This window comes from Panthera pardus, unplaced genomic scaffold (assembly GCF_024362965.1).
Source record: "Panthera pardus isolate Hobbes unplaced genomic scaffold, ASM2436296v1 HiC_scaffold_3, whole genome shotgun sequence".
Lineage (NCBI taxonomy): Eukaryota > Metazoa > Chordata > Mammalia > Carnivora > Felidae > Panthera > Panthera pardus.
In genome coordinates, this window is record NW_026526876.1 from 36472349 (window position 1) to 36497824 (window position 25476).

Here is a 25476-nt window from a genome sequence, read left to right on the forward strand (position 1 = left end):
TGCTGAGTTCCCCACCCCCAGTTTTAATGAGGTATAATTAGCAAATAAAAATTATATATATATTTAAGATACATAGTTTGATGTTTTATGATACATAACATCATGAAGTAATCATCACAAGCTAATTAGCATATCTGTCACCTCACACAGTTAATTTTCTTCATTTCTTTTTTTTGTGTGTGTGGTGAGAACATTTAAGATTTACCTTCTTACAAATTTCAACTATACAAAACAGTTTTGTTAACTATAGTCACATTGCTATGTATTAGATCTCCAGAAGTATTCATCTTGCATAGCTGAAACTTTGTACATTTTAATTAATGTCTCCCCATCCCCCTAGCTCTTGGCAACCACCATTGTACTCTCTGCTTCTGTTTGATTATTTTGAATTCCACATACAAGTAATAATTGCTCAGTACTTGTCTGTTTCTGGCCTGTTTCACTTAGCATAATGTCCTCCAGGTTCATTCATGTTGTTCTTAAACATGTTCTCAAATGCCAGAATTTCCTTTTTTAAGGCTGAATAATATTCCATTATGTACATACACACACGTGCGCCCCCCGCCACCTTGTCCTTATCCATTCATCTAGGGGCAGATACTTAGGTTGTTTCCATGTCTTGCTATTGTGAATAATGCTGCAATGAATGTGGGAGATACTGATCTCATTTCCTTTGTGTATACATCTAGAAGTGGGATTGCAAGATCATAAGATAGCTCTATTTTTTATTTTTTAAGTTTTTAAAATTTATTTATTTTGAGAGAGAGCATGTATGCACACATGAGCAGGGGAAGGGCAGAGAGAGAGAGAGGGAGAGAGAATCCCAAGCAGGCTCAGCACAGAGCCCAGCTCGGGACTTGATCTCATGAACTGTGACGTCATGACCTGAGCCAAAACCAAAAGTCAGCCACTTAACCAACTGAGCCACCCAGGCCACCCCTATTTGTAATGTTTTGAAGAACCTTCATAACTTTTCCATAATGGCTGTACCAATTACATTTCTACTGGCACTATACAAGAGTTCTCTTTTTTCCACATCCTGCCACCACCTATTTATTATCTTTGTCTTTTTGATAGTATGTATGCTGTTCTTAAAGGCAAAGCTGGAAGAGTTATTCTCCAAATCAGTGCTTCTTAACTTTTTTTCCCCAAGACATTCATAGAAAATGATAATGTTTTCTTGGTACACTGGAAAGAAGAGTGTCACACAAGGAGGGTGACAGAAGTATCTTATTGTTCAAGCACTATCTGGCGGACCCAAGGGCCAAGGAAATCAGCATCTTGGCAGACTTGTAATTCATATTTGGAGCTGCCACAAAACACTGAAAAACTCTACTGTAAATTGTTTCAACATATTAACATTACAAAGGATCTTAGCTACCAAATCTCATATAACAAAATATCATTTTATTTATTTATATATTTTTTTACATAAGTAATAACTTTATAAATTTACTGTACTTTTTTATAAGTAGTTTATCCTTGAACATTGCAGGATTTAGGGGCACCAACCTCCTGTGCAGTTGAAAATCTGCATATAATTTGGTTCCTCCAAAACTTAAGTACTGGTAGCATACTGTGTCTGGAAGACTCACCAGCAACCTAGAGTTAACACATATTTTGTGTATTATATGTATCATATACTGTATTTCTACAATAAAGTAAGCTAAAGAAAAGAAAATGTTATTAAGAAAACCATAAGGTGGGAATGCAGTTTGTTGTAGCCACTGTGTAAAATAGTATATAGAAGTTCCTCAAAAAATTAAAAATATAATTATCATACGATCCGGTAATTCCACTACTGAGTATTTGCCTAAAGAATATGAAAACACTAATTTGAAAGGATATATGCACCCCTATGTTAATTGCAGCATTATTTACAATTGTCAAATTGTGGAAGCAACCCAAGTATCCATCAACGGATGAATGGATAAAGATGTAGTGTGTGTGTGTGTGTGTGTGTGTGTGTGTGTGTGTGTGTGTGTGCGTGCACGCGCGCACGCGCCCGTGCGCTCAGTGGAATATCACTCAGCCATAAAAACTGAAATCTTGCTATTGACAACAACATGGATGGAGCTGGAGAGCATTATGCTAAGAGAAATAAGTCAGAGAAGGACAAAACCCATATGATTTTACTCTTATGTGGAATTTAAGAAACGAAACAAAGGGGGAAAAAAAGAAATTAAGAAACAAACTCTTTCATACTCTTTTTATTGAGAGAGAAAGAGGGGGCAAGTGAGCAAGGGGCAGAGAAAGAGGTAAAGAGAAGTGGGGCTCACCTGAAGCGGGGCTCATGCTCACCCAGGTGCCCCAAGAAACAGACTCTTAACTGTAGAGAACTAATTGATGGCTACAGGGCAGGGGGGCGGGGGGAACAGGTGAAGGGGACGAAGAACACACTTGTCTTGATGAGCACTGAGAATGTATAGAATTGCTGAACAACTATATTGTACACCTGAAACTAATATAACAGTGTATGTTAACTGTACTGGAATTAAAATACAATTTTAAAAATTGAAAATAAAAAAAGAAAACCATAAAGGAGAGAAAGTACATTTACAGTACTGTATTTATTTAAAAAAATCCATGTAGAAGTTAACCTGCACAGTTCAAACTCGTGTTGCTCAGGGTCAACCGTATTTTATTTCCTCATGACTTTTCTTTTTTCCCCTTCAGTCCCCAAGTCTTTTCAGTTTTATTAGTCTAAGAATCAACTTTTGTGTTATTTATTTGTTTGTTTGTTTGTTTATTTATTTAGAGAACAAGCTGGGGAAGGGCAGAGGAGGGGGCGGACAGAGGATCTAAAGTGGGCTATGTGCTGACAGCAGAGAGCTTGATGCAGGGCCTGAACTCACAAACCGTGAGATCATGACCTGAGCCGAAGTCGGGTTCTTAACTGATTGAACCACCCAGCCAACTTTTGATTTTAAGTCCTCAATTGCATGTTTATTTTCTGTTTCCTTAACTTTTGCTCTTTATTATTTCCTTCTCCTTTCTTCAAGTTTGTTTTGCAGTTGTTTTTTTTTTTTTTAAACTTTTTGAGATGGTTGCTTGGCTTATTAGTTGCTTTTGTAGTAGTACATTCATTTAAAGCTAAAAAGTTTCCTTCTAAAAATATACCACTTTTAGGTGCATCCCACACTTTTTTTGTTTTGGGGAAAATTCTCCAGGCAGTGACTGTGGTTTGATGCAGCTGCAACTCCTCCTGCCTTCTCCTCTTTTTTTCTTTCCTTTTTTTAAATACAGCTTTATAAGGTTTATGTATTATTGGACATGTAATAAACCATGTGTACTAAAATGTATGATTTGGGGGCACCTTGGTGGGTCTGTCGGTTGAGTGTCTGACTCTTGATTTCAGCTCTGGTCATGATCTTACAGTTGTGAGATCCAGCCCCCTGTTGGGCTCTGCACTGGGTGTGGAGCCTGCTGAAGATTCTCTCTCTCCCTCTGCCCCTTCCCTGTTCACTGACTCGTGCTCTCTCTCTCTCTCTCTTAAAATAAATAAATAAAATGTATAACTTGATACTTTTTGACCAATGGATACAACCAAGATAACCTATCCATCACCCCTGCAGTGTTTCCTCATGCCCCTTTGTGATCCATTCTTCTCCTTCTCTCCCCATCTCCAGGCAACCACTGATCTGCTTCCACGTTTTTTGACATATAGTGTCTTTATAATTCAGTTCAAAATACTTTCTGATTCATGGAATATTTAGATGTACCTGGAGCTTTTCTAGTAATTGTATTAGGGTCAGGTAACACACTATTGGCATATCTGGGGGATAGTACAGGTTGGTTTGGTTCCAGGCCCCTGAAATAAAGTAAATAATCATGGTAAAGTGGATCAAATGAGTTTTTTTTAGTTTTCTAGTGCATATAAAAGTTATGTTTACACTATACTATAGTCTGTTAAGTGTGCAGTAGCATTATGTGGTTAAAAAAAACCAAACAATGTATATACCTTAACTTAAAAATACTTCATTGCTAAAAAATGGTAATCATTATCAGAGCTTTTAGCAAATCGCAATTTTTTTTTTTTTGCTGATGGAGAGTCTTGCTTTGATGTTGATAGATGCTGACTGATCTAAAGATTGAGGTGGCTGTGGCATTTTCTTTTTTATTTAACGTTTATTTTTGAGAGAGAGAGAATGTGAGCAGAGGAGGGGCAGAGAGATGGGGGAGATAGAATCCCAAGTGGGCTCCATGGAGCCCGATTTGGGGCTCAATCTCACAAACCTGAGCCAAAACCAAGAGTCTAGTGCTTAACTGACTGAGCTAGCCATCCAGATGCCCCTGTAGCATTTCCTTAAAATAAGACACCAATGAAGTTTGCTGCATTGGTTGACTCTTCCTTTCTTGAATGCTTTCTTTGTAGCATGTGATGCTGTTTGATAGCATTTTACCCACAGTAGAACTTCTTTCAAAATTGGAATCAGTCCTCTCAAATCCTATTGTTGCTTTATCAGTGAAGTTTATGTAATATTCCAGATTGCCCTTGTCATTTCAACAGTTTTCAAAGTATCTTCACCAAGAGTTGATTCCATCTCAAGAAACCACTTTCTTTGCTTACCCATAGGAAGCAACTCCTCATCAGGGCACCTGGGTGGCTCAGTCCGTTAAGCATCTAACCTCAGCTCAGGTCATGATCTCACGGTTCGTGGGTTCGAGTCCTGTGTCAGGCTCTGTGCTGCCAGCTCAGAGCCTGGAGCCTGCTTCGGGTTCTGTGTACTCCTCCTCTCTCTCTGCCCCTCCCCCACTTGTGTTCTGTCTCTTTCCCTCTCAAAAATAGACAAACATTAAAGTATTTTTTTTAAAAAAGGAGCCACTTCTCATCCATTCATGCTTCATTATGAGATTGCAGCAGTTTACTCACACCTTCAGGCTCCATTTCTAGTTATTTTGCTGTTTCCATCACATCTGCATTCTGAGTGTACTCAACATTTATTGATTAGGTTAGTGGTCTTACATAGGTGCAGTTTGTGGCACCCCAAAACAATTATAATAGTTACATCAGAGATCACCATAACATATACAAGTTTGAAATATTTTAGGACTTATCAAAATGTGACACAGAGACATAAAGTAAGCAAATGCTTTGGGGGGAAAATGGGGCCAATAGACTTGTTCTACACAGGGTTGTCACAGACCTTCAATTTGTAAGCAAAGCATGATATCTGTGAAGGACAATAAAATGACGTATGCCTGTATATGATTTTACTTCTTTGGACTTTAAGACTTGCTCTTGCTTTATGGACCAAGATTTGGTCACTTCTAAAATGTTCGTGGGTGCTTGAAAAGAGTGTGGTTTTGTAATTGTTGGATGCACTGTTTTATATATGTCTTAACCAATTCAAGTTTGTTAATTTTGTTTAAATCTTCATTTTTACTGATTTTTCCCTGCTTATTTTATGAATTATTGGTTGGTGTTTGTCACGATTTTTCTTATTCTTTACCTTTAACCTTTCTGAATGATTGTGTTTTAGGTATACCTCATGTAAACAGCTCATTGTACTTTTTTTTCTTTGAGTTACAATCTGAAAACCTTTGTCTTCTAAATAAAGCTGCTAATCCATTTACATTTAATGTAATTACTGTTATTTTTCTTTAAATCTACCATATTTTATGTGTTTTCTCATATTCTTTTAATTAGAAAGGTCCTAAAAGTAATGCTTGTTTTTTGGATGTATGTCAGTACCCCTGGAATTACAACAGCCATCCCTAACTAAAAAAATCCAGTGGTAATTGATCATTTCACCCTTCTTCTGGATGCTACAAGGATCTTAGGAGCACTTAATCTCTATGTATCTCCATCTGACTTACATGGTATCATTGTGGTATAGTTTAATTTTCCTCTCTCCATTTTTAAAAAATTTTAAGTCATAAGACATTATTTTGTTATATATAGTATAATATTTCTTTAGCTTTACCAAAATATTTGTTGTCTTGTTCATCCTAGCAATCCTTTTAGAATCATTCTTTTTTGTTTGAAGAATACCTTTTACAATGTTTAGTATGGGTCTGTTGATGGCAAAGTCTCAGATTTTGTTTCTTTGAGCATATCTTTGCTTTATTTTTTTAGCCTTTATTTTAAATTCCTACCTTATTGGGGCACCTGGATGTCTCAGTTGGTTAAGCCTCCAACTCTTGATCTTGGGTCAGGACATGATCTCATCGTTCCTGGGATTGAGCCCCAAGTTGAGATCTGTGCTGGCAGCACGGACCCTGCTTGGGATTCTGTCTCTGTCCCTTTTTCTCTGCCCCTCCCCTGCTTGCTCTCTCTCTCTTTCAAATAAATAAAACATTAAAAAAATAAATTCCTACTTTATTGAAGTATAATTCACATGCAATAATATGTTAATTTTAAGATATTATTAACACTATTAATTTTTAGTGTTCATCTTGCATTTTGGTGAGTTTTGACAGATGTGTATTACCAGTGTTATAATATTCATTTTTTCAAACAAAAAAAAAAATTTTTTTTTTTACATTTATTTTTTGAGAAACTGTGTGACAAAGCGTGAGCGGGGGAGGGGCAGAGAGAGAAGGAGACACAGAATCTGAAATAGGCTCCAGGCTCTGAGCAAGCAGTCAGCACAGAGCCTGATGTGGGGCTCGAACCCACGAACTGTGAGATCATGACTTGAGCCAAAGTCGGACGCTCAACTGACTGAGCCACCCAGGCGCCCCTTAAAACAAAATTTTAAATACATGGGGCACCTGGGCGGCCCAGCCAGTTAAGCGTCTGACTTGGTTTCAGCTCAGGTCATGATCTCGTCCATGGCTCATGGGTTTGAGCTCCACTTTGGGCTCTGCACTGACAGTGAGGGGTCTGCTTGGGATCCTGTTTCTTTCTCTCTCTCCCCCTCCCCCACCTCAAAAAATTAAATAAATAAATAAAAATTTAAGTAAAATCTACTTCCAATGTAGGGCTCAAACACATGACCTCAAGAGTTGCATGTTCTACCAACTAAACAAGCCAGGTGCCCCATAATATTCCTTTTTTTTTTTTTTTAATTTTAGAGAGAGAGAGAGAGAGAGAGAGAGAGAGAGATCTTGAGCAGAGGACAGGGGCAGAGGGAGAGAGAGAATCCCAAATAGGCTTCATGCTCAACGTGAGCCTGACATGGGGGTTGATCCCACAATCCTGGGATCATGACCTGAGTTGAAATCAAAGAGTTGGATGCTCCACTGACTGAGCCACCCAAGCGTCACCCCCCACCTCCATAGCATTCATTTTTGAAGAATTACTTTTCCTTGCTGCAAAATTCTAGATTGGCAGTTATTTTCTTTCAGTACATTGGCTATTTTATTCCACTGTCTTCCTCTTTCCATTGTTACCCTTACAAAGTCAGTTCTAGGCTATTATTTTTTTGACAACAGCGCTCCCCTCACACTCTCTTAGTTCTTGGTTCCATGTTCTCTGTAGGTTCCCCTGTAATTCCTCCAGAATGGTGTTTTTTTTTTTTTTTCCCAGTGCAAAACCATTTTGGTTTTATGAAAAAACAAGGTATGTTGCAAGTAGCAGGTGGCTATTGGAAGCCTCTGTTGAACTTTGAATTCTTTTTCATTGCACCATGAACTGCTTTCTGAAACCACAGAAACACTATGGTCGATAGGTTGCCATCTGAATAAACAAAACAAAACCTAATCACATTTGATTTAGTATTGAACTATATAGGCATATGTGGGTTATCTAGAGTTATGTGGATTAGGTTGCCTAATTAGGTTACATACAGATGTGGCTTGGAAGAAATGATATTCTGAGTTCCAAATAGACCATTAATTTATTTTTATTTTTTAAAGTTTTTATCTAAATTCCAGTTAGTTAACACACAGTATAATATTAGTTTTAGGTATAGAATTTAGTTTTACATACAATGCCTAGTGCTCATCAGAACAAGTGCCCTCCATAATCCCCATCACCTATTTAACCCATCCCTCACCCACCTCCCCTATAGTAACTATCAGTTTTTTCTCTATAGTTAAGAGTCTGTTTCTTGGTTTCCCTCTCTTTTTTTTCCTCCCACTGTGTTTTAAATTCCACATATGAGTATTCGTCTTTCTCTGACTGACTTATTTCACTTAACATAATCCTGTCTAGCTCCATCCACATTGATGCAAATAGCAAGATTTCATTCTTTTTTATGGTTGAGTAATATTCCATAGTGTGTGTGTGTGTGTGTGTGTGTGTGTGTGTGTCTGTGTCTGTGTGTCTGTGTGTGTGTGAGAGAGAGAGAGAGAGAAGACAGGCAGACAGACAGATGTGTGTACACCCCACATCTTTGTCCATTCATCAGTCAATGGACAGACATTTGGACTCTTTCCATACTTTGGCTCTTGTTGGTAATGCTGCTGTAAACATCAGGGTGCATATATCCCTTCAAATTAGTATTTTTGTATCCTTTGGGTAAATACCTCCCTAGTGCAATTGCTGGGTCATAGGGTAGTTCTATTTTTAACTTTTTGAGGAACTGCGGTACTGTTTTCCAGAGTGGCTGCACCAGTTTGCGTTCCCACCAACAATGTAAGAGGATTCCCCTTTCTCTGCATCCTTGCCAACACCTGTTGTTTCTTGTGTTGTTAATTTTAGCCATTTTGATTAGTGTGAAATGATACCTCATTGTAGTTTTGATTTGTATTTCCCTGATGATGAGTGATGTTGAGCATCTTTTCATGTGTCTCTTGGCCATCTGCATGTCTTGTTTTGGAAAATGTCTACAAATGACCATTTATAAAGGAACTTTTTTTTTTTTTTTTTTTTTTTTTTAATATATGAAATTTACTGTCAAATTGGTTTCCATACAACACCGAGTGCTCATCCCAAAAGGTGCCCTCCTCAATACCCATCACCCACCCTGCCCTCCCTCCCACCCCCCATCAACCCTCAGTTTGTTCTCAGTTTTTAACAGTCTCTTATGCTTTGGCTCTCTCCCACTCTAACCTCTTTTTTTTTTTTTTTTTTCCTTCCCCTCCCCCATGGGTTTCTGTTACGTTTCTCAGGATCCACATAAGAGTGAAACCATATGGTATCTGTCTTTCTCTGTATGGCTTATTTCACTTAGCATCACACTCTCCAGTTCCATCCACGTTGCTACAAAAGGCCATATTTCATTTTTTCTCACTGCCACGTAGTATTCCATTGTGTATATAAACCACAATTTCTTTATCCATTCATCAGTTGATGGACATTTAGGCTCTTTCCATAATTTGGCTATTGTTGAGAGTGCTGCTATAAACATTGGGGTACAAGTGCCCCTATGCATCAGTACTCCTGTATCCCTTGGATAAATATAAAGGAACTTTTGAAGTACAGTTGAATTGGAACTTCTGTTACTGGCATTTTTAGAAGATTGTATATTTGTATCTCAGTATAATACGAGAACAGAATCCACTCGAAGCTTGTGTAGATGATGTAAGCTATAACAATTTTGGCTGACTTTATGTATTTTTTTTTCTATTTCAATCATTTTAAAAATGTGGCTTTCTGAGTATACTCTCTTGTATTTCTCTCTTTGTACTTCCTTTCCTGTGATTAAATTTCATCATGTTTAAACATAAAGAGGAAAAAAGTGTTGCATGGTTCAACTAATGTTTTACCTTTTAGTGCATGATGTTCATGCTCAAATATTAATATAGGAAGAGTTTTTTGATGCAGACAGAGAGGGCATATATAGAGGGCTAACATGAAAAAGTTAAATGGAGTGGAGAAGAGGTGCTTTTGTCCTAAACTTAATACTTATTGCTTCTGCTGAATTTTCCTGGTGAAACACCAACTTTAGTTAATTGAAAACTTAAAATTTTTTTCATGTTTATTATTTTTGAGAGAGAGCATGTGCAAGTGGGGGAAGGGCAGAGAGAGAGAGAGAGGGAGGGAGGGAGGGAGGGAGACACAGAATCTGAAGCAGGCTCCAGGCTCTGAGTTGTCAGCACAGAGCCCAATGCATGGCTTGAACTTGCGAACCGTGAGATCATGACCTGAGCTGAAGTCGGATGAGCCACCCAGGCGCCCCAGAAACTTACTTTTTAATACAAAAGTAGTATTTCATGAAAAACTGAACTTTGCTTATTTTGGGGCTTGTTATAAATCAGTACATAAAAAGCTTCCTCATTTTTTAATGGTTAATTAGTATTCTGTGAAATGAATTTATCATAATTCATTAAGCCAGTCCACTGCTGATGGATATTTAAATGGAATTCTATGCTGCAGTGAATAGTATTGTATATATCACACATCATTTTGCATATATGAGAAGGTATTTGGGATAATTCCTGGAAGTTGAATTATTGGTTCAGAAGGTATATATATTTGTAATGTTGATTGATATTGTCAAATTGCACTTTATAGAGACTATACTAATATCCAGAAACTTGTTAATCAAACACTCTATTCAGTACCGTATCATCTCAAATTTTTTTATCTTTGGTAATCTGATAGGTAAAAGGTAATCTTATAATACCTTTACTTTGTATTTCTTTATATTATCAAATTAAGAATCTGTGTATTTTAAAAACCATTCATATTCGGGGCACCTGGGTGGCTCAGTCAGTTAAGCATCCAACTCTTGATTTCAACTCAGGTCATGATTTCATGGTCATGTATCAGGCTCTGCAGTGACTGCATGGAGCCTGTTTGGGAGCCTCTCTCTGTCACTCTCTCTCTCTGCCCCTCCCCTGCTCATGCTTTCTCTCTATCTCAAAATAAATAAACAATTAAAACAATTCTTGTTTGAATTTTCTGTGATGTGCCTGCTCATATCATTGCCCATTTTTAATTGGATGCTGTCCTTTTTTACCGATTTTTTAAAAAAATCAATACTAAATCTAAGGGAGAGTAACCCTTTTTCTATCAGTGAGAGAGAGAGTGTGTGTGTGTGAGTCAGGAAGAGGGGCAAAAGGAGAGGAAGAGAGAATTCCAAGCAGGCTTCATGCTCAGTGCGGAGCCCAATGTGGGGCTCGATCCCACAACCATGAGATCATGACCTGAGCTGAAACCAAGAGTTGGCGCCTTAACCAACTGAGCCACCCAGGTGCCCCTATGACTTCTAGATTTTAAGGCATGTTTAGAAAGGTTTTTCCAGGCATTGGTTATTTGTAAAAGACAGTATTTTTATAGTTCTGGTTTTAAACATAAGTCTTTCTTCCACTTGGAATTTATTTTCATATTAGATATAAGATATGAATCCAACTTAAATTTTTGCCACAACATCTTTTATGGAATAATCCGTCTTTTCCTTCATATTCAAAATGCCACCTTTATTGTATGTTAAATCATATGTATTTGATTTTCCTTTTTCCTTTTTGAATGTTCTGTATTGCTAAGTGTAGTTCCATACTCACAATTATTGTAATTTTGTAATATGTTTTAATAGCTGTAGAACAGGCCCTCTCATTACATTTCTTGTTCTGAATTCATCGAGTTTCTTATTTATTTTTACATATGAATATCAGTGTCAGATTGTCCCATTAAAAAAGAAAAACTATTGGTATTTTTATTGGGATCATATGATATGTAACCTAAAGACAATTAATAACAATGAGATTTATCCCTAAGATTATTTTTTACCTTTCCATTGTTTGTCTTTTGTGTCTCTGAGTAGTGTTTGAAATTATCTTCATAAAGATTTTACACATTTCGGGTGCCTGGGTGGCTCATTTGTTAAGCATCTGACTTTGGCTCAGGTCATGATCTCACGGTTCATGAGTTCGAGTCCCACTTCAGGTGAGCACAAGCCCCATTTCAGGTGAGCTGCATTTCTGTCTCTCCCTCTCTCTCTCTCTCTCTCTCTCTCTCTCTCTCTCTCTCTCTCTCTCCCTCTCTCTCTCTCTCCCCCCCCTCCCTCCCCACCCCCACTTGCCCTTCACTCACTTGCACCCCCCCCCAAGGAAAAAAAAGATTTTACACATTTCTTACTGTATGTATTCCTAGGTGTTTTATACTTCTTGTTGCTATTATGAATGAAGTCTTTTGTTATATCTTCTAGTTATGGCTCTTGATTTCTCTGTGTTAATTTTTTTTTAATGTAAACTCTATGCCCAATGTGGGGCTTGAATTCATGACTCTGAGATCAAGAGTCACATGCTCTACTGACTGAGTCTGCCAGGCACCTCCACTCTGTGTTAATTTTGTATCTTGTTTTACCTTACTGAATTTTTTAAAAATCATTTCTTTTCACTTGATTCTCTTGGATTTTCCTGAAATACAGTCTCATAACTGATACAGCTTTATCTATACTTACTAAGTTTTTACCAAGAGTGGCTGATGAATGTTTAATCATGTTTTCAGCATCTATAGGGTAAACTATTTTTTTCTCTTAATCTGTTTTTACTGAACTAGTTTAGTTGTGTTTAAAGCAACTATAAGAAATGTTTTGGAGTTAGGATAGATGACACCCATCTGTTTTTAGTATGACCTGCATTTCCTTAAATTTCTTAAATCTTTTATCGTGAAAAATATTGTGTACCTCAAAAAAGTGCCTATGGCAATTGTACAGCTTAGTACTATAATCCTAAAGACCTATTACCATGCCTCTTTCTGATCACATCCCATCTTACCTTACTTTGACTTTCAAAGTAATGATTTTCTTCTTTTGCTTTATAGTGTGACAACATAAGTACACATTCATGAATAATATAGCTTAGTTTATGTTTTTTGTACTTTATATAAATGGAATCACACAGTAAAATACTGTATGGCTTCTTTTGCTCAATATTAAGTTTTTAAGATTTGCCCATGTTGTATACAGCTGGAGTTTATTCTTTTTTTTTTTTAATTTTATTTTTTATTTTTATTTTTTTTTAATTTTTTAATTTTTTAAAATTTACATCCAAATTAGTTACCATATAGTTCAACAATGATTTCAGGAGTAGATTCCTTAATGCCCCTTACCCGTTTAGCCCATCCCCCCTCCCACAACCCCTCCAGTAACCCTCAGTTCTCCATATTTATGAGTCTCTTCTGTTTTGTCCCCCTCCCTGTTTTTATATTATTTTTTTCTCTTCCCTTATATTCATCTGTTTTGTCTCTTAAAGTCCTCATATGAGTGAAGTCATATGATTTTTGTCTTTCTCTGACTGACTAATTTCACTTAGCATAATACCTTTTAGTTCCATCCATGTAGTTGCAAATGGCAAGATTTCATTCTTTTTGATTGCCGAGTAATATTCCATCGTGTGTGTGTGTGTGTGTGTGTGTGTGTGTGTGTGTGTGTGTGTACACACACACACACACACACACACACCACATTTTCTTTATCCATTCATCCATCGATGGACATTTGGGCTCTTTCCATACTTTAGCTATTGTTGATAGTGCTGCTGTAAACATGGGGGTGCATGTGTCCCTTCGAAACAGCACACCTATATCCCGTGGATAAATGCCTAGTAGTGCAATTGCTGGGTCGTAGGGTAGTTCTATTTTTAGTTTTTTGAGGAACCTCCATACTGTTTTCCAGAGTGGCTGCACCAGCTTGCATTCCCATGGAGTTTATTCTTTTTTGTCACTACCCTGCATTCCATTATAGAAACATACCAAAATATAGTTATCCTTTCTTCCATTGGTGGACATTGATGGACATCTGTATTGTTTTAGTTTGAGGCTATTGGGAACAATGCGGCTACATACTTTTTTTTTTTTTTTTAAAGGTTTATTTATTTTAGAGAGCAAGCTGGGGAGGGACAGAGAGAGAGAGGGAGAGAGAAAATCTGAAGCAGGCTCCACGCTGTCAGTGCAGAAATGGATGTGGGGTTCGAACTCAAATCGATCATGACCTGAGCTGAAGTCGGACATTTAACCGACTGAGCCACCCAGATGCCCTGCTATGTATTTTCTTAATGTTCAGCCTGGTGCACATAGGCATACTTTGCCATCAAGTATATGCCTTGGAGTGGAGTTTCTGTGCTATAGGGTGTAATTATTTTCAAGGTATGTCAGTTACATTACCTCCAAGAGTGAGTTCCAGCTGCTCCACAGTCTTTGGTCTTTTTTTTTTTTTTTTCCAAGTTTATTTAGTTAAGTAATCTCTACATATAACGTGGAGCTAGAACTCATGACCCTCACGAATTCACTGCTCCATGCTCTTCTATTCGGCCAGCCAGGCACCCCAGCTGCCTCACATTCTAATTAACACTTGGTGTTTTTAGACTTCTTGCTGTTAGCTAATCTGGTAGGTATGTAATGGTATCTGACTGAGGATTTAATTTTCATTTCCTGATTTTAATGAAGTTGGTTACCTTATTGTATATATATTGGGCATACATATTTCCTTTATTGTGTCAAAGTATTTTGCCTATTTTTATTCTGAGCTCTCTGTCTTTTTCTTGGAATTTAAAGGAGTTCTTTTTATGTTCTGGATGTAAGTTCTTTGCCACTTATGTGTCACAAATATCTTCTGCATCTTAAGTTTAATTTTTTTAATTTTTTTTTTTTTGAAAGAGAGAGAGAGCAGGGGAGGGGCAGAGAGAGAGGGAGAGAGTGAATCCCAAACAAGCTCCATGCTGTCAGTGCAGAGCCCAATGTGGGGTTTGAACTCATGAACCGTGTAATCATAACCTGAGCCAAAATCAAGAGTCAGGTACTTAACTGACTGAGCCACCCAGATGCCCCTGCATCTTAACTTTCTTAATCGTGCCTCTTAATGTACAGAAATTCTTATTTCATGAGAAATACAATTTATCATTTTTTTCTTTTTAAAAATTTTTTTAAAGATTTTATTTTTAAATAATCTGTACACCCAGTGTGGGGCTCGAACTCACAATCCTGAGATCAAGAGTCGCATGCTCTACTGACTGAGCCAGTCAGTCACCACCCACCTCCCCTTTTCTTTTTCTTTGTGACTGTTGCTTTTTGTCTTAAAAAAACAAAACAAAACAAAACCTTTTTCAACTCTAATATCATGAAGATATCATCCATATTACCTTTTTTAAAAAAATATTTATTTATTTTGAGAGAGAGCACGCAAGCGAGCAGGGGAGGTGCAGAGAGAGGGAGAGAGAGCAAATCCCAAGCAGGCTCTGCACTGACAGTGCAGAGCTGGATGCAGGTCTTGAACCCACAAACTGAGATCATAACCTGATCCAAAACCAAGAGTTGGATACTTAACCAACTGAGCCACCTAGGTGCCCCTATTATCTTTTTTTTTTTTTAAGTTTACTTATTTATTTTTAGAGAGAGTGAGAGCATGAGCATGAGCAGGGGAGGGGCAGAGAGATGAGGAGACAGAATCGCAAGCTCTGCTGTCAGCGCAGAGCCCCATGGGGCTCAATCACACAAACTGAGGGGGGGGGGGGAGTTTGGCTCATGACCTGAGCCAAAACCAAGAGTCGGATGGTCAGTGGACCGAGCCACCCAGGTGCCCCCATCCATATTACCTTTGAAAAGCTTTGTTTTGATTTACATAATGTACTTCTTAAGGTATGGTACGAGTCCAGGTCCAGCTTGGTTTCTAACCCCCAAAGGGAATTGTGCCTCAGTACTACTTACTAGAACATTATCCTTTCCCCACTGCTTTGTAGTGCTCCATTTGCTAGTTCATGTAATTGATACTTCTAGTATTTGTTGATTAAGATTTTGGTCAACCTTTTGTGAGGTTAGTACTATGTTAAAATAGACTTGATTCTTTATTTTTTAATTTAATTTTGTTTAATTCCGGTATAGTTAACATACAGTATTATGTTAGTTTTAGGTGTACAGTATAGTGATTCAACAGTTCTGTACACTACTCGGTGTTCATCCTGATAAGTGTACTCTTTAATCTCCCATCACCTGTTTCACCCATCCCCCTCACCCACCTCCCCTCTGGTTTGTTCAGTTTGTTCTCTGTCGTTAAGAGTCAGTTTCTTGGTTTCTCTCTTTGTCTCTTTTTTTTTTCTTTGTTCATTTGTTTTGTTTCTTAAATTCCACATATGAGTGAAATCATATTTGTCTTTCTGTGACTGCCTTATTTCCCTTAGTATTATACCCTCTAGCACCATCCATACTGTTGCAAATGACAAGATTTCATTCTTTTTTATGGCTGAATAATAATCCGTTGTATGTATATATTCCACATCTCTATCCATTTATCTATCAGTGGACATGTAGGTTACTTCCATAATTTGGCTATTGTAAATAATGCTGCGATAAACATAGAGGTGCGCGTATCCCTTTGAGTTAGTGTTTTTGTACTTTTTGGGTAAATATCCAGTAGTGCGATTCCTGGATCATATGGTATATTTTCAACTTTTTGAGGAACTTCCTTACTGTCTTCAACAGTGGCTGAACCAGTTTGCATTCCCACCAGCAGTACACGAGGGTCCCTTTTTCTCCAGATCCTTGCCAATACTTGTGTCTTGTGTTTTTGATTTTAGCCATTCTGACCAGTGTGAGGTGATAGCTCGTGGTAGTTTGGATTTACATTTCCCCAATGACAAGTGATGTTAAGCATCTTTTCATCTGACTGTTGGCCATCTGTATGTCTTTGGAGAAATGTCTATTCATGTCTTCTGCCCATTTTTTTTCAATATATGAAATTTATTGTCAAATTGGTTTCCATACAACACCCAGTGCTCATCCCAAAAGATGCCCTCTTCAATGCCCATCACCTACCCTCCCCTCCCTCCCACCCCCCATCAACCCTCAGTTTGTTCTCAGTTTTTAAGAGTCTCTTATGCTTTGGCTCTCTCCCACTCTAACCTCTTTTTCTTCTGCCCATTTTTATATTAGATTATTTGCTTTTGGGGTGTTGAGTAAAAATAGATTTGATTTTTATGACTACTAATATTTTTTAAAGTCAAGAAAAATATGAGATACTTCAGTATGTAAATAATGTTTTATGTTCACATTGTGAATGCAAGAGATCAGAGAATCAGTGAGACCTACAGGAAGCCTGTGGCTCACAAAGGAAGGAAGCTATTTTATATATTCTTTATTTTTTATATCTATTATTTATGTAGCATAGTACTGGTTGAATAAAAGGTTAAATTGAGATATAGGATTGTTAGCATATATGAACATATTTAGCAAATTTTCAATTAAGAAAAACTCATCTAGATTTTATTAAGTAAAGCAGGAGTTACCTTATAATTACCGATTGTGTTATCCACTGATAATACAGATTGGCTTTAATGATAACGGTAGGCTCCCTCATAGTGGTATGCGCTTATTAAAAAAAGATATTAGGGGTGCCTGGGTGGCCCAGTCAGTAAAGCATCTGACTCTTGATCTCAGCTCAGGTCTTAATCTCAGGGTCGTGAGTTCGAGCCCTGCATTGGGCTCTGCACTGGGCCTGAAGCCTACTTAAAATAGAAAAGAAAAAAGAATTAGTATTAGTGACATAAGATTGCAGCCATTATGGCCTTGGACAATTTATGAAAATCAAATATACAGTCTTAAAATTAAATGTGAATATAAATACCCAGGAGTACCCCCATTTGTAAGATTTGTAATAAAAATTAATATGAATGGAGTTAAGAGTTCTAATGGAGTGGTGGACCCAAGAGACATATCAATGTTAGCAAAATGGCAGAATTCATATAGCATCAAAGTTGTCCTGTGAGAGCTTCAGCGCCTAATGATGTCTAAAGAAAATGAAACTGCCTCAGCCACTAGAAGGACACTGTTACAACAAGTATTCAAAAAGAAAAACCACAGCCCCCTTCCCCCAATTCGACTGACTGACTGGAAGAGTGTCCCATAATACAAGAGACTTTTTAAGAATTCAAATATATGATTACTACTCTTTTTTCTAACCTTTATTTATTTATTTTTTTGAGAGACAGAGCATGAGCTGGGGAGAGGCAGAGAGAGAGACACAGAATCTGAAGGAGGCTTCAGGCTCTGAGCTGTTAGCTCAGAGCCCAACATGGGGCTGAACATGAACTGAGAGATCATGACCCTGAGCAGAAGTCCAATGCTCAACGGACTGAGCCACCCCATACAGGCACCCCATACTACCCTTTTTTTTCTAAGAGAATTTTAGAGGAGGGTTTATTCTTTTTTTTTACACATGTAATATAGTTGCTATGTACACTTGAAAGCCTGTATTAGAATGGAATACGGCAATACAAAACTTGATTGTTGTTTTTTAATTTTTTAATGTTTATTAATTTTTTGAAAGAGAAAGAGTGAGTGAGAAAGAGTGAGGGGCAGAGAGAGAGAGAGGGAAGCATAGAATCCGAAGCAGGCTCCTGGCTCTGAGCTGTCAGCACAGAGCCTGACATGGGGCGTGAACCTATGAACTGCGAGATCGTGACCTCAGTCAAAGTAGGACACTTAACCAACTGAGCCACCCAGGTGCCCCACAAAACTTGTTTCAATTTAAAAACTGCTATTCTTGGGGCACCTAGCTCGTTCAGTTGGTGGATCATGTGACTCTTTTTTTTTTTTTTTTTTTAAGTTCATTTATTTTGAGAGAGAAAGACAGAGTGAGCAGGAGAGAGTCTGAGAGGTAAGGAGAGAGAGAATCCCAAGCAGGCTCTGCACGGTCAGCACGAAGCCCACTGTGGGGCTTGATCCCATGAACCATGAGATCATGACCTGAGCTGAAATCAAGAATCCGATGCTCAATGACTGAGCCATCCATGCACCCCCAGAGGGGTACATTCTTAAGCATTAAGGTGATTCTTGGTTTTCCTCTAGGCTAAGTATGATTCTATATATAGGAATCAAGTTAGAGCAAATCTCGAGTTTTTGCCAGCAAGTCATTTCAGTGAAGATTTCATCAGTATTGTATATATGCCAAGTCATGAGTTCTTTTCAAATTTAGGAGCTAGTTTATGACGGTAGAAACAATTTTGGCAGTAGGAAGGGAACTGAGTTCTAGTCCAACTATGTGACCTTAGGCAAATCATTAACTTTTATGTATCATTTTCTTCATCTTTAAAACAAATATTTGATTAAAGTTCTTTTAAAATCTGAAATTGTAGGGCATCTGCGTGGCTCAGTTGGTTGAGGCTTGACTCTTGATTTCACCTCAGGTCATGATCTCACAGTTCATGGGATTGAGCCACATGGGGCTCAGCGCTGACAGCATGGAGCCTATTGGGATTCTATCTCTCCTTCTCTCTCTCTGCCCCACCCCTGCGTTCCCTTCCTCTCTGAAAATAAATAAACTTTAAAAAAAAATCTGAAATTATAGTTTAATGGTTTTGTGAAGATTTAGCTTTATAAAGACATGTTTGAACCATAATAGTATTAAAAACATTGAAAATTCAATCAGGGTGATTCATAAAAAGGAGTGGATTGTGGGCATCTGGCCTGGCTTACAGAATGTTATTAAATCTGAATCATTGTTACCCATATCAAACTTAAGTCCATGACTGATAAGCCTACCTCTCTGTCTTTTTACCCTCTCTTTTAATAACAGTTTTATTGAGATAGGATTCACATACCATACAATTCACTCATTTAAAGTGTACAATTCAGTAATTTTTAGTATACTCACAGAATTGCACAGCCATCACCAGAATCAATTTTAAACATTTTCATTACCCCATTAAGAACGTACCTGTAAGCAGTCACTTTCCCTTTCTCCTCAAACTCCCAGCCCTAGGCAACCCCTAATCTACTTTCTGTCTCTATATAGATTTGCCTATTCTGAACACTTCTTATAAATATGTGGCCTTTTGTGTCTGGTTTCTTTCACTTAATACAATATTTTTCAAGGTTTATCCTTACTGTAGTATATATCAACACTTTATTTCTTTTTGTTGTCAAACAGTATTCCATTGTATACCACATTTTATCTGTTCATCATTTGATGGACATTAGGGTTGTTTCCACTTTTTGGCTATTGTGAATAATGCTACTACAAACATTTGCGTATAAGTTTTTGTGTAGACATATGTTTTTATTTCTCTTGGATATATACCTAGAAGTGGGAGCTGGGTCTTACGGTTATTCTATTTAATAATTATTTGAGGAACTGCTGGGCTGTTTTCCAAAGTGGCCGCGCCGGTTTACATTCCCACCAGGAATGTACCAGGATTCTAATTTCTCTACATCCTCCCTTACACTTAGTATTTTCTCTCTTTTTGATTTTAGGCATCCTAGTGGGTGTGAAGTGGTGTTTCATTGTGGTTTGCTTTGCATTTCCCTGACGTTGAAGGATGTTGAGCATCTATTCATGTGCTTATTAAGGCTACCTCTTTGGCTGACTTCTGATGTTGGGAATGTGATGTGGTTGATCTACCTTAGCTCTTTTCCCTCAAGTGTCAATTGAGCATTCTGAAGTATCAAATAAGCAATCTTTTGTTACTACTGGTAGAGAGTAAATCAAAGCTGTAATTTAATCCACGCATCTGTTTTCACCTGTATTTCTGTAAAATGCAACAACAAAGAATTTTATTGGAAGTATGACCTGTATTTTACATTTGATTTTTTTTAATTTTTTATTTATTTTTGAGAGAGCAAGAACCAGCAGGGGAGGAACAGAGAGAGAGGGAGACAGAGAATCCCAAGCAGGCTCTGCACTGTCTGCATGGAGCACAATGTGGGGCTGGAACCCACAAACCATGAGATGATGACCTGAGCCGAAATCAAGAGCTGGATGTTTAACCGACTGAGCCACCCAGGCACCCCAGTATGACCTGTATTTTGGTTGGAATTGTTACCTATCTTTGGTTAGGGGACAGAACTTTCATTGATATATTTTAACACCGAAATCTTGGCAATTTGCTGTATCTTTCGAACGTTCGTGAGTAAAACTACAACATAGAAAGCAGTATCTTGTCTGGGCCAGGGATGCCTGGGTGGCTCAGTTGGTTGTACATCCAACTCTTGATTTCGGCTCGGGTCATGATCTCATGGTTCATGGGTTCGGGCCCTGCATCAGGCTCTGTGCTGACAGCTCAGAGCCTGCTTGGGATTCTGTCTCCCTCTCTCTCCGCCACTCCCCCGCTCATTCAGTCTCTCTCAATAAATAAAAGCAAACTTAAATATCTTAGTCACACAAAGATGTGAATGAAGCATGTCTGGGAATCTGGTAGAAGACCTTTTCACATTTATATTAGCCCTATTTCCTTTATGTTATGAAAGTTTTGTGTATTAATACAGATGTATAATTGTTTTTCATGAGCCTTTTTAACTCAGGATGTGGCTTAAAATAGGTTAGTTTGAAATGATACTTTTGTTACTACAAACTTAATTTATTAATTTAATTTATTAAATTAAGAATATTTAGTTTTAGGGACACCTGGCTGGCTCAGTCGATAGAGCATGTGACTCTTGATTTCAAGGTTGTGAGTTCAAACCCCACGTTGAGTGTGAAGCCTACTTAAAGAAAAAAAAGAATATTTAGTTTTAGTAGAGATTTTGCTCTTAAAAAAGTTAATTGTTGCAGTCTAGATTTGTCTTAGTTCAGTCAGATATGTGAAGTAATGTTTTTTATTTCCATTCCAGAAATACATGCTACAGGATTTAATTATCAGAATGAAGATGAAAAAGTCACCTTGTCTTTTCCTAGCACTCTCCAAACAGGTAAGAGTCATGGCTTTTGTAAGATCCCATGATGAATAGTGACATCTTACTTCTTCCAAAGAAATTTGTTGTGTGCCTTTTTTTTCCCCTCACCGTTTTTTTTTTTTTTCTCTCAATATATGAAGTTTGTTGTCAAATTGGTTTCCATACAACACCCAGTGCTCATCCCAAAAGGTGCCCTCCTCAATCCCCTCACCGTTTTAAGCAGATTAAATATTAAGACAAAGCTTTTGAAAGAGGTTCATTACAGCTTTTGGGCCACCAGGAAAAAAGATGACCAAAACTAATGATCATCCTATCCTAGAACATAATGCATTGTTTTTCACCTTTTTAGTTTCACCCTTTAAAAAAATACAGTTACCCAGCTCTGTCTTTCCATACTTGAATCCACATGTCTGAGGTGAATTTCCCACAGATGATTTTGATGTATATTATGCAAGTGAGGGTATGAAAGGAAATATTTGTTGATACGAGACTATTATTAGATATAAAAGCACAAAGAAAGGGGTGCCTGGATTGCTCAGTGGTTAAGCGTCCAACTTCGGCTCAGGTCATGATCTCATGGTTTGTGAGTTCAAGCCCTGTGTCGGGCTCTGTGCTGACAGCTCGGAGCCTGGAGCCTGCTTCAGATTCTGCGTTTCCCTCTCTCTCTCTGTCCCTTCCCCGCTAGCACTCTCTTTGTGTCTCTCTCAAAAATAAATAAACATTAAAAAAAACACACACACAAAGAAAAAAGAAGACTGAGCTTAATGTAGTGTAAGAAATTACATACAAGTCAATTGGTAAAGCACTATATGACTTTGATTTATGATCAACTTGAAAAGCAGCAGGTGAAGTACACTTGTGATGAGCACCGAGAGTTGTATGGAAGTATTGAATCACTGTATTGAAAATCTGAAACTAATATAACACTGTGCATTAACTAACTGGAATTAAAAGTTAAAAAAAAAAAAAAAGCAACAGGTAATTTGTATAAAAGAAAATGCAAATGACTAAAATATGTGAAAAGACATTTGACTTCCTAGTAATGAGAAACATGAAAACAGCATTTACTGATACACCAGTTTTTGTCTGTTATGTAAGCTAAAGTTAAAAAAAAAGATTCTTAATGATTTGACTACTTTGATATTACTGGTGGGAGTGCAAATCCATGCAGTGTATTTGGAAGGCAGTCTGGCAATGTGTATCAAAAGCCTGGGGGGCCTCAGGGGCTCAGTTGGTTAAACTTCTGACTCTAATCTTGACTCAGGTCATGATTTCACAAACTGTGAGATCAAGCCCCCTGTCAGGCACTGTGCTGACAGCATGGAGCCTACTTGGGATTCTCTCTCTCTCCTTCTCTCTCTGCTCTTTTCCTGGTCGTGCTCTCTCTTGCACTCTCAGAAAAAAATAAACTTAAAAAAACATGTCTAAACATGTTCATGGCTTTTGACTCAGCAGTTCTGAATATAAAGAAAAATCCTAAATGCAAGAAATGCTTTATGCTTAGAAATGTCTGTTGAGACATTACTTAAGGTAGTAAAAAATAAGAATGAGTATATTTACCCAACAGTAAGGGAATAATTAAGCTAATTATGACATATCAGTATGGTGGAATATATATAGCAATTAAAAGTGAGGTTATGAATCCTTAATGCTGTGATGTGCTTGTTATAGTGTAAAATCGAAAAGCAGAATACAAAATTACATATACAGGGTGATGAATCATATCCCTAAAATTGTACAAATAAAATGATATGTCTGGTTGTTGACATATTGACTATTTTTATTCTTATTTATACCTTTTTTTAGTTTCCGTAATTTTTAAAAATGTTTATTTATTTTGAGAGACAGACTGTGAGCAGGTTAGGGGCGGAGAGAGAGAGAATTCCAAGTGGGCTCTGCACGGTTAGCACAGAGCCCGACGTGGGGCTTGAATTCATGAACTATGAGATCATGACCTGAGCTGAAGTCAGGAGTCGGATGCTAAATCGACTGAGCCACCCAGGTGCCCCAGTTTCCATAGTTTTTATACTGATAATATATTGCCTAGTATTTTTAGAAAAAATAAAAAAAAACTTTTTTTACATTTATTTATTTTTGAGAGAGATAGAGCACAAGTGGGGGAGGGGCAAAGAGAGAGGGAGACACAGCCTCCGAAGCAGGCTCCAGGCTCTGAGCTGTCAGCACAGAGCCCGACGTGGGGCTCGAACCCACAAACCATGAGATCATGACCTGAGCCGAAGTCAGACACTTAACCAACTGAGCCATCCAGGCACCCCTAGAAAAATTTTAAATCGGAGAAGGTTTATTTTTTATTTCAGTCCTCTTTTCATTTTGCCTTTTTCTAACTAGGATTTCTTGTATGAAATGATCATAAAAATAAATGTTTTGCCATGAACATGTATTAAAAGATACTGAATAATATAACATAAAAATTGAGATTTCTCTTCCTCTGATCCCTTCCACTTCCATCATCTGGTGAATCCTTCAAGAAATATTTCATCTAGGGGCGCCTGGGTGGCTCAGTCAGTTAAGTGTCTGACTTCGGCTCAGGTCATGATCTCACAGTTTGTGGGTTCGAGCCCTGCATCGGGCTCTGTGCTGACTGCTCAGAGCCTGGAGCCTGTTTCAGATTCTGTGTCTCCCTCTCTCTCTGCCCCTCCCCTGTTCACGCTCTGTCTCTGTCTCAAGAATAAATAAACATTTTTTAAAAATTAAAAAAAAAATAAAGAAATATTTCATCTATGTAGAAGTATATACATACATTTTCATCTACAAATGGGATGATAAATCTCAGTGGCTTATAGCAGAGAATTCTTGCTTACACACAGCCCTGTGGACTGCTGCAGCCTTCTTTCCACCTTTGCCTAAGAGCTCCACTCAACTCACAACTCTTCTCTTTCTAGGACCTGTAGTAAGCAGCTTCTGCAGCTCAGGGATGGGGACAGAAACAAACCATAAAGATACATATAACGCTTCTGCACGAATGGTGGTATACTTGATGTCCATTCTCATTTCACTGGTTGAAGCAAATAGCATGGCCAAGCCCAAAGTCACTGGGGCAACAATTACCAGATATTTGATTAAACTTCTATGAAAGAGTCAAAAACCAGACAATAATAGAAATATAGAAACTTGCTAGAAGACAAAAATAAAGTCACAAAAAACCCCACAAAACAAATGAATATCCTTAGAGATATTGTTAATAGCACATTCATCAAATAAGAACAGGACAGAATGTTATCAAACAGAATTAGAGCAAGAAAACTTTGGAAATTATAATACAGTAGAAATAAAAAAACTTAGGGAGCCTGGATGGCTCATTCGGTTAAGCGTCTGACTCTTGATTTCGGCTCCGGTCATGATCTCATGGTTCATGAGTTCAAGTCCTGTGTGGGGCTGGGCACTGACAGTGCAGAGCCTGCTTGGGATTCTCTCTCTCCCCCTCTCTCTCCGCCCCCTCTCGCGCACATATTTGTGCCCTCTCAAAATAAATAAATAAAAACGTAAAAAAAAAAAAGAAAGAAAAAACTCAATAGAAGTTTTGGAAAATGAAATAGAGGAATCTTACAAACGGGAAGAAGATTTGAGGACCATTCTATCAGAACCAACATCCATCTAGTAGAAGAGGGGACAGAGAAAATGAGAAGAGAAAATTATTAAAGACACAAACAAGAAAATTCCTTTGAACTGAGGGGATTGGAATCTTCATTTTGAAAAGGTACACCACCGAGAGGGACTAACTTAATAAATGTAAAAAATGCCGTATCATTGCAAATCTTAGAACTTCCAGGGATAAAAGTGAGGCTCTCAAAGAGTTTCTCCCCAAAGTCAGAGGGTTGGGAGGAAGGAGGGAATGCTAGCAGGTTACCTTCCAAGTTCAGGAATCAAAATAACAGTAGACTGGGGAGTGGGTAAAATGGGTGAAAAGGAGTGGGAGATACAGGCTTCCCTTTATAGAATAAATTGGGGGGGATTAGAAGTACAGCATAAAAAACATAGTCAGTGGGATTGTAATAGCTTGTATGGTAACAGGTGGTAGC

General features: G+C 37.8%; 1 protein-coding gene and 1 pseudogene across 1 annotated transcript in view; both read left to right on the forward strand.

Annotated features, from left to right (window-relative positions):
- The window catches only part of NPEPPS (aminopeptidase puromycin sensitive), a 93465-nt gene that overhangs the window by 31678 nt on the left and 36311 nt on the right, over positions 1-25476 (forward strand). Inside the window, exon 3 of the mRNA XM_019415939.2 lies at positions 21374-21451. Coding sequence (XP_019271484.1) covers positions 21374-21451 — 78 coding nt within the window. The remainder of the gene's footprint in view (positions 1-21373; positions 21452-25476) is intronic.
- Positions 15396-17656, forward strand: LOC109247464 (ubiquitin-conjugating enzyme E2 variant 1-like; annotated as a pseudogene).